Source organism: Apium graveolens, unplaced genomic scaffold (genome assembly GCF_009905375.1).
Source record: "Apium graveolens cultivar Ventura unplaced genomic scaffold, ASM990537v1 ctg1499, whole genome shotgun sequence".
In the NCBI taxonomy this organism is placed as follows: domain Eukaryota; kingdom Viridiplantae; phylum Streptophyta; class Magnoliopsida; order Apiales; family Apiaceae; genus Apium; species Apium graveolens.
This window is the reverse complement of record NW_027417264.1, coordinates 44,226-53,632: the sequence shown is the minus strand read 5'-3', so window position 1 is coordinate 53,632 and position 9,407 is coordinate 44,226. Positions and strand designations below refer to the sequence as shown.

The window sequence follows — 9,407 nt, the reverse complement described above, 5'->3', positions numbered from 1 at the left end:
TATAGTTGCATAAGGCCCAAATGGGGTTGCATAAGGTAATAGGCAACACCAAGGGGTGGTTGCCAATGTGAAAGTGGCCGTAGACACCTAATGCAATATTTTGTGCAATACTTGAAAGTATTGCATCAGGTGGATTTTGCAACAGTAAATCACCTATTGGCAACAACAGAAAGTGTTGCATTAGACCTGATAGGATAGTACACATGGTCCTACGTGGCAACTGACACATCAGATGCCACATCAGCAACAGGGGGTCCAAGAGCCACATCAGCATGCCACGTCAGCACACCACGTCAACTGGGTCCCATCCTGCCACGTCAGCTTTGGGGACCATAATGCCACGTCAGCATATGAGGCCCACAATGCCACGTCAGCAGTGGGACCCTTTTTGCCACATCATATGTGGGGCCCACATTGTTTATGCAACACTATTTTGATGCATATGCAACACTATTTTCATTCAATTGCAACAGTATATAACACATTATGCAACACCATTTTTTAAATTACAACAGTATTATAATCAAATATAACACAGTGAAAAGCAATATGCAACATCATACTATGGAATATGCAACTCTAGAAAGCATAAAAATTTGGCCATAATTGGTCTGTTTTTACATGATACCTGCTATAAGTGGCATCCAAAAAAAAACCAGCCATATCAGGAATCCAACAAGTTAGTTTTAAATACAAAAAAAATACTAAAATACATACACCCAATTCTAAATTTAAAACACCAAAAATACATCAAATCTTTCTTCAAACGAACAAAGATACCAAAGAACTGAGTCACTAAGAAGTTGCGCCTTGAGTGCCTTGAATGACTGTAGTATCGTTTTCCTCTTCATCTGCGAATGAACACCTTTTAAAAACAGACCCCGAGGCGATGTTGATGCAAGGAAGCTAAATGGAACTTTAGCCTAGAAAATAAAAATGAACAGAATAAGAATAACAAGATTCACCATCTGATAACAAAAAATTAAAAACATGCAAAACTAATCAGCAGAAAATTAGTGTGTGATGAACTCTTTAACAGTAGTCTCCCTATTGCACGACAGGTTTATTTTTGATAGCAACTCCTTGATTGGGCCATACGACCTTGAAGCTATTTCTTCTCGAAAATGTGTTTTAAAGAAACTTGCTACTGATATTCTTGGTCCAATTTTTGGTGCCAGTACTCTGTGATTCACACTCTTGAATTTGTCATTGGTTATGAGCTGCATACAGAAATTTAACATATTATTACATGTTATAAATTCACTTCTTTCGTAATTTGAATACGCTGTGCATATCTAATCATTGCTGCAGAAGTAAGCAGGATTTATAATATGATAGTAGTAATGGTAATGAAACCACTATCAGAGTGGTTTTTAATGGCTAGAGTAAGTTCGGGTTCAGGACATGCAGGGTAGTAATGGCCAATTTGGAATAGCCCTTCAGTGCAAGCCATATCTTTTAAGTGATACGGAGCAAGGCCAAGAGCCTCGGAGATCAGTTCCAACAGAGTAATCCTCATATCCATAATGTACTTCGAATAAGTAATCATAATATCACTGAACATCAAGAGTAAAAGACATAATTTCAAAGCAAAGCCATCATCAACATATAATTAAATCAGATCAATGTGCAAATCTCACAACATTATGATGCTCAATATCGGATCTATATGAAATATGCCAATATGTCTTTCTAATATATCTAGTCTAGATCTACTGTATGCATTGTCTTTAACAGCAAAAACAAAGTGTATACCTGCACACTACTGGTATTTTTTCCGATTCAGGAGACTCTCGAGACGTATTGCAGAAAATGGTATCTCCCCAATTAGCAGCAAGTCCTTTGTACAAATCGAAATTGCTATAATAAAGAAACTTTTTTGTAAAATCACGTGAATAGAATGGCTTCTTCAGCTCACTGTCCTGTTCATGAAACTTACCAACCCCTTCTATCATTTCATCCATCACAGGTTCCGGTAAAGTATGATTGATAACTTGGAAAAAGCCCCAGTTTAGACAAGCATCTCTAACTCTTCAATAACTTTACTGCGTAAAGTTGCATCACAATCAATACATTTGAAATCAATGTTAGGGAAAGTGAACTCTTCGGAACCTGGTGTTTGATGAAGGTGGGCTTCTTTATGCACAAACATGCGAGGAATTTTTGTGACACCAGCATCTACAAGCCCCTTTTGTTACAAAAAAGTAAAACCAAAGGGTAGAGCTGGACATCTATTTTCAATATAATGATATAATGATATAGTATCACATGATGCTGATGAATATAATGATATAGTATCTAAACCTGCTCTGTTTATTCAGATTTCGTATCATATACATAAAAAATCAACTCAAAATTTCATGGCTGACATGACCAAACCTGACAAGGTGGCCTGATCCGTGTCGCTTGTAGACATGCCACCTTGATATTCTTTATATATTAAGACACGCTTGCCACTTGGCCACATATGTGTTGTCCTAAAATTGATCATGCAGCAGATGTTATCAACACCACAAATGTGCCACCTTCCAGAGGTATTTACTATGCAAAACTAGAGGGGTTTTGTGTTTTCTGAACTCAGGAATCACAAATAGCCTTACTCGGAAGGAAGTGTGAAGAAGTAACATTTTAGTGGCGATCGAGAACATGGCTAATTATCACAAGCTGCAAATTTATGCAATTAATCATATTTTGAAGGAAATAGCTTACTAGAAACCATTCTTTCGTGGCAGGATCAGGACGGTCACGTCCTCCACTTGGTGCAATCCATTTGATTTTTAATCCACTCCTGCAATTTGAATTTAATAAGAACATGTCTTTGGAGTAAACCGTGGCACTGAATAAACTATTCCCTAATCTTTTTGTATGTTTAAGATCATGAATTCAGTAAGTAAATCTCGACAATTTCATCATTTATTAAACTGCAGCGTTCTTTTTGATATAATAAATTAATAATAAAAGTATGTAAGAACTACAGTTTGAAAGTAACAAAAACAAGAACGTACTCAAACTAATTCCCAACCGAAAGTACCAAAATACACTCTACTCCCCTAACCAACGGAAACTCCTGCTTATTATGCAGCACATGAGTAATCGCAGCAGCCGTCAGAATTCTAACAGTGTGCATTACTATACGCAAACTAATACCAAGTAAAAGATAGCAAACAAATAATAGGGAGTTTAGGAATCTACAAAAATACACACAAAGCAACATTATACAAAAAACTGTAAAGTTTGTGCTAGTGTGATTAGTTCTAGGTAACAAGAAAAGCACCTTGCTTTTCGCTCTTCTCTTCATCATTCTTCGCTACTTTCTCGACCTTTGCTTCTTCAACCGCCTTTTCAACATGAACACCTTTCAAAATCTTTTCGAGCTTCTCAACCTTTCCGTTATCATCAACAAGTTTCCGTCCACCACCAAACCTCCATCCACCGTAACACACTGCGTCGCGCCATCGACCGACCTCATCTCCACCGGTTCCAATAATCCCAGTTCGAGTGACGAGGTGGAGAAAGCGGTTATGAGCCCATTTTCCTCGAACGGGGGGCGAAGGCCATAATTACTTTTTTTTTGCAAAAGATGTACAGGAATACCCGCGCGATTTTAGCGGGGCCATTTATACCCACCTATTACGCATTTGTGGGAGGGGTAGTAGCTAATACGCATTGCAAGAATGCATGTCATGCTAATTTATTATTTTTAATTTGTAGAACATGTATTACGCATATAGGGGGAAGAGTAATAGCCACTGATATGCATTGGAGGAGAGGGTATTACATGATAAGCATAGTAAGAATGCGTAATAAGTGCTTGATAAAAAGGGAAGGTTGCAGTTAAACATAACACGCATTTTGACAGTAGGTAATGCATATTACAAATCTGGGAAATGCGTAATATTTTTATTTATTGTACAAAATTAAACATTATGTAAAATTGCAAAAATATATTAAAATTTCGAATTTATTTAAAAAATATATATTTAATTTATATTAATATTTTTAAACTCAAATTTGAAATTGTTGAATCCTAAAATACTAAAATATTAATACGGTTAAATTAATGGTGATTTTTAAATTAAAATTTGATTAATAGGGTTTATGATCGGTTACTAGGGTTTAGGCTCTAGGGTTTAGGGCCTACCCTACATCCTAAACCCTAAATCGTTGTGTAATATATTATATACTTTTTAAATGTTTCTAAAACCCAATTGGGGATTATTGAACCCTAAAATATTAAAAATTATTTAATTAGGGATCCTATTTTAAATTAGAGTTTGATTCTTAAATTAAAATTTGGTTACTAGGGTTTAGGGCCTAAAGGCCCTAAACCCTAGTATAAATTAGGGTTTAGGCTCTAGGCCCTAAACCCTAAATCCTAAACCCTAAATCGTTGTGTAATATATTATATACTTTTTAAATATTTCTAAAACCCAATTGGGGATTATTGAACCCTAAAATATTAAAAATTATTTAATTAGGGATCTTATTTTAAATTAGAGTTTGATTCTTAAATTATAATTTGGTTACTAGGGTTTAGGGCCTCCTAGTATAAATTAGGGTTTACGCTCTAGGGTTTAGGGCTTAGGGCCTAAAGGCCCTAAACCCTAAATCCTATTACGCATTTCTGTATTGGGTAAAAGAAAATATGCATTCGCAATATGGGTTCTAATTCCTATTACGCATATGACATATGAGTATATGTATTCTAATTTTATGTTAAATCTTAATACGCATTCTGTTTCTGGGTTATTGGTAATACGCATTTCATATGTATGTATTATTAATATCTTTATGTATATTACACATTCAGCAAATATGTATTTGTAATACGTTTTTCTTGAATGCGTAATAGCTTTATTTTTTTACAAACCCGCCTGTCTCGAGTACACACAAAACATAAGGTTGTCGTTTGTCAAATATTTCTTTCACTATTCTCTCTCAGATAATGTAAACACGCCCATTTATTGTTGCTAATTTCTAACAATGGAGTGAATCTCTTATGCCGAAGATGGGGATTGCAAATTCAATTGGCTAATTTAAGGTACTCATTTTATTTCTACAACCCTAGATCTATCTTTACTAGGGGTAATACAATGGCTTCACAAAGTGGGTTTATTTGGGGTTGGCTATATAGTGATGGAAATATTATAATGGATGATGCGGAAGGTGTTAAATATGATAGAAAGATGACTAGATTGGTGAAATTAGAGTTTAATCTTAGTTTTGAAGGTTTATTAGATCTTTTGTATACAAAGTTGTGGACCGATAATACATTGTATAAGTTGAACATTTGTCGTAGATTTCTAAATCCTTTAACAAATATGTTTGAAGTAGCACCAATGTATGATGATGATGACGTAGAGTATATGTTTGATTCAGTGGTTTTTTCAAGTTTAAGAAACTACGTAGAGCTCTATGTTGAAAATTTTTTGATTAACTCCGTGCAAAATTCAAATGTAAGGGGTGAGATGTTCATAAGTGGTGAAAGAAGTTCAAGCTCCTATAACTCAAAAAAGTTACGAACTACTGAAAGTGGTGAAGTTACTGGCGGCTTTAGTGGTGGAGTAAGTGAAAGTATTTCAAGTGGAAGTTCTAGTAGGTGCACAAGTCGTTTGGATAGTGACAGTAACTCGAGAGGTTGTTCTGAATTTAGAGATGAAGACATTCCTTTCTACAAGTCTTTTGATGGGTCATCAATGGTAGCATCATTTAATGAGCCGGTTCTAAATAAATCAGTTTATATTTTTAATGCTTCAGAATTGCGAAAGGGAACAATGTTTTATACAAAAAAAGAGTTGATGCGTGTAGTGAAGGATGTTCATATTGACAACCACCAAGAGATAAAGGTGCTAAAATCAGATTCAGGGGTTTGGGAAGTTGAATGCAAGAGGAAGGTGACAGGTTGTGTTTGGATGTTAAGAGTAAGAAAGAGAGCCATTCATAATTTTTTTGAAATTATGGAAATTAAGGGTCCACATACATGTGTCAACCCAAACATCTCACAGGATCACTACAACTTGAGCTCTACAAATATTGCACATGTCATTAGTACACAGATAGCTGCAGATCCTAGTGTCTCGGAGAAAGTATTAGAGGCTACTGCTGTGAGCCACTTTGGTTATAGACCTTCAAGAAGGAAGATTAGGCATGCAAGAAAGATGACAGAAAAAGCTATATTCAAGTCCTCTGAAGAGTCTTATGAGTACCTTCCCAAATTTATGAATGCATTGCTATCATTCAATCATGGAACAATTGTTGATTGGTACTTCAAGGAGCATGATCTAGGAGAGCCTATAGTTGAGGTAATTACATTATCTATTTGTTAATTTTTGCATCCATTATTATTTGTTCATTCATTATTGACTAGTTAAATTTAACTCATTTAATATGTTTGATTCTAATAGGTGGTGACATTCAAGCGAGTCTTTTGGGCATTGAAGCCTTGTATAGATGCATTTCAACATTGTATACCTGTACTTCTTATAGATGGTACACATATGTATGACAAGTATGGGGGAGTCTTGCTGACAACTACAACAGTTGATGGTTTTAACGACCTTCTTCCGGTGGCATTTGCAGTTGTTGAGGGAGAAAATAAGGCAAGTTGGTCTTGGTTCATGGAGAGGGTGAAGAAAAAGATTGTCCTCCAGAGGAGAGATGTTTGTGTCATTTCAGATAGGCACAAGGGGATTATTTCTGTTATGAACAATCCGGAGCTTGGGTGGTGTGAACCACTTAGTCATCACCGGTTCTGCTCTAGACACCTAGCTGCAAATTTTGGGAAGGAGTTCAAAAGGGGGTTGAAGGATAGCATTGTTCCATTATGTAGACAACTTATAGGGCCTAAATTTTCTAGGCATTGGAATGCATTGGTAGCAGCTGAGCCAAGAGTAGAAGAATGGTTTGCTGATAAGCCATTAAATCGTTGGGCTTTGGCTTTTGATGAAGGTCAAAGGTTTGGGATTATGACAACTAACATGGCTGAAAGTTGGAACAGTGCTATCAAGGTGGCAAGAAAGCTCCCTATCGCTGCATTGGTCAAGACAATATTTCACAAGTTGGTTGCTTACTTTGATCAGCGTCGAATAGAAGTAGAGAAACAATGTGTTGATGGCAGTCTATTCACACTTCATGCCAACAAAATGCTTAATAGATGGAAGGAACGTACAAGTGGCCATTATGTGAAAGTATTTGATCGTGACACTTGGGTGTTCACCGTGACTACATTGAAGCGTGGCCAAAAAGGAGGTAATTAGCACATTGTTCGCTTAATGGAAAATATATGCACTTGTAACAAATGGCAAACATTCCATATTCCATGCTCTCATGTGCTAGCTTGTTGTGCCAATCAAAATTTAGATTGCACAAGTTTGGTAAGTAAGTGGTATAGGCTAGACAATGCAAGAAATGTATATGGAAGTGCATTTGAGCCATTGCCGGATGAGAATGCTTGGCCTTTATTTGATACATTTCCCAAAATGGTGCCCGATATTGAGAACATCCCCAAAAAACCGGGGCGAAGAAAGTCAACAAGATATAAGAACGAGATGGATTATCAAATATCGGCACGAGACAAGGGAACTTCTAGGGGAGCTTCTTCTAGCATATCATAATACTTTTTCATTGGTATATTTAATAATTTTATTAATTTAAAGCATAAACTAATAGTTGTTTGAATATGCAATATCTGGTTCAATGCTACTTATGATATTGTCGTGCACTAGAGCTCTCTATTTATGTCTCATTATATTTTATTTTTTGCTTTATAGGGAGCTGTTATTATGCCTGGATTCGCTTATGGTGAAAAGAAGAAACATGGATTTAAGCGTTGGGAGTGGATAATTGGATTTGTTAGACAAGCTGCTTTGTTTCTATTTGTATAAGGATTACTTATGGTTGTTTTATTTATTTATGAAATTGAACATATGAATCTTATTTATTGTTAATGGATTTTATGAGATTTGTTGTTGGATTGTACGACAGTGATTTCATATATATGGTAATCTCTAAATTCAGCGGATGTTCTGTTAAAAAAGTTTTGCAGCAGTTCTTTTAAGTGATTTCATTGTTGATGATAGTTGATAATTCATCAGTGGTGTTCAGGGAATCAGGTTTTCGGTGCCAATGTCCAGTGGGAGTTTCATTCCTAGGCAGCAGGCAACAAAAGGTTACCAATCATCAGTAGCACATTTCTAATGAATGCTTTAATAAAGTATAATGAAGCACTTGCAATAGAAATATGTTCCAAATATATTGGTATTCATTCATAATTTTCTCATCTGTCAATTTAGAGCACTACAAGAAATTTATAATCAGACAACACTTGACAGACAATGGTTAAAAAAAAAACCGTCGTCCTAAAAAATTATATAACGGTGAATTGAATTTGCAAAAAAACAGTTGTGTGAGCTCCAGAATAGACAACGGATATCCATCTTTTTTAAACTGTTGTACAAGTTGTATCCTCTCATCGAGTCAGGCAACGGTTTTTTAAATATAGTGTTGTTCTAGATCTTTAACACAACGATTACAAACCGTTGTTACTGTGTTAACGTATAGGGTTAGAAGACAACAGTTTTAACATTATATTGTGTAATTCAGACAACGGTTTTTTAGAAAGGTTGTCCTCTAAACCATCAAACAACGGAATGAAAACAGTTGTCTGAGGAATTTCAATGGGTACCACGTATTGAGGTGGCAGCACGTGATAGGTGGTAAATCATTCACAAGAATTGCTGAGGTGGCGAAATGAGAGCCCTTCATTGAATTGAGATTTGATATCGGCCGTTAGATCGAAAAATAGCTAATATTCTTATACAACGGTTTTATGTTAAAACAAAAGTGTTGTCTTAGTTAGTCTCATACAAGCTTTTAGGTATTACGTTGTGTAATTCACACAACAGTTTTTAGAAGGGTTGTCTTAAAAACCTTCATACAACGGAATAAAACAGTTGTCTGAAATAGTTATTTTATAATTTAAATGGGCACCACCTGATGAGGTGGCAGCGCATGATAGGTTGTAAACATATTACTCGGATTGCTGAAGTGTCACAATGACAGCCCTTGATTGAAATGAGATTAGATATTAGCCGTTAGATTGAAAAAAGCTGATATACTTACACAACGGTTTTATAATAAAAAAAAGCGTTGTCTTAGTTTGTCTTTACACAATGGTGTTTCGAGGAAACCATTGTAAAAGTATTACTGTATAAAATGAGATTCCCGATAACAAAGTTCAATTTTTAAATGACTTTTTCGATGATCCAACCGTACGGATGTTAAGATATATCAATTTTAGTCATATGAAAAAATTATTAAAAATTTTAAAATTCATCTTGCATGTCAGGATTAGAAAAATCTGGTAAAAGTACCCATCCCGACAACGAGACTCGTTCCCGATTTACAGG

The 9,407-nt window shown here is 35.6% G+C and overlaps 1 protein-coding gene and 1 long non-coding RNA gene across 3 annotated transcripts; one reads left to right on the top strand and one right to left on the bottom strand.

Annotated features, from left to right (window-relative positions):
• Window positions 1-854: 854 nt before the first annotated feature.
• Window positions 855-3,511, bottom strand: LOC141699918 (uncharacterized). 2 transcript variants are annotated; one of them, XR_012566162.1, is made up of 5 exons: window positions 3,275-3,511; window positions 2,710-2,788; window positions 2,380-2,477; window positions 1,756-2,045; window positions 855-1,220 (listed from the first exon to the last, which is right to left on the bottom strand). It is a non-coding gene; the product is annotated as an uncharacterized LOC141699918 (long non-coding RNA). The 2 variants fall into 2 exon arrangements; XR_012566163.1 differs by lacking the exon at window positions 2,380-2,477 and having other exon boundaries at window positions 3,275-3,507.
• Window positions 3,512-5,093: 1,582 nt separating this feature from the next.
• LOC141699921 (uncharacterized) lies at window positions 5,094-7,883 on the top strand. Its single transcript, XM_074503721.1, has 4 exons — window positions 5,094-6,302; window positions 6,405-7,248; window positions 7,360-7,481; window positions 7,770-7,883. Exons 1-4 carry the CDS (start codon window positions 5,094-5,096, stop codon window positions 7,881-7,883), a joined length of 2,289 nt encoding a protein of 762 aa, XP_074359822.1.
• The last annotated feature ends 1,524 nt before the right edge of the window (window positions 7,884-9,407 follow it).

What these genes read in the sequence shown, in the direction of transcription:
- LOC141699921 (XM_074503721.1), top strand. Translation starts at nt 5,094, where the DNA reads ATGGCTTCACAAAGTGGGTTTATTTGGGGTTGGCTATATAGTGATGGA. An exon ending in TAGGAGAGCCTATAGTTGAG is followed by an intron (nt 6,303 to 6,404) that starts GTAATTACATTA and finishes TGATTCTAATAG; the next exon opens with GTGGTGACATTCAAGCGAGT. An exon ending in TTGATACATTTCCCAAAATG is followed by an intron (nt 7,482 to 7,769) that starts GTGCCCGATATT and finishes TTTGCTTTATAG; the next exon opens with GGAGCTGTTATTATGCCTGG.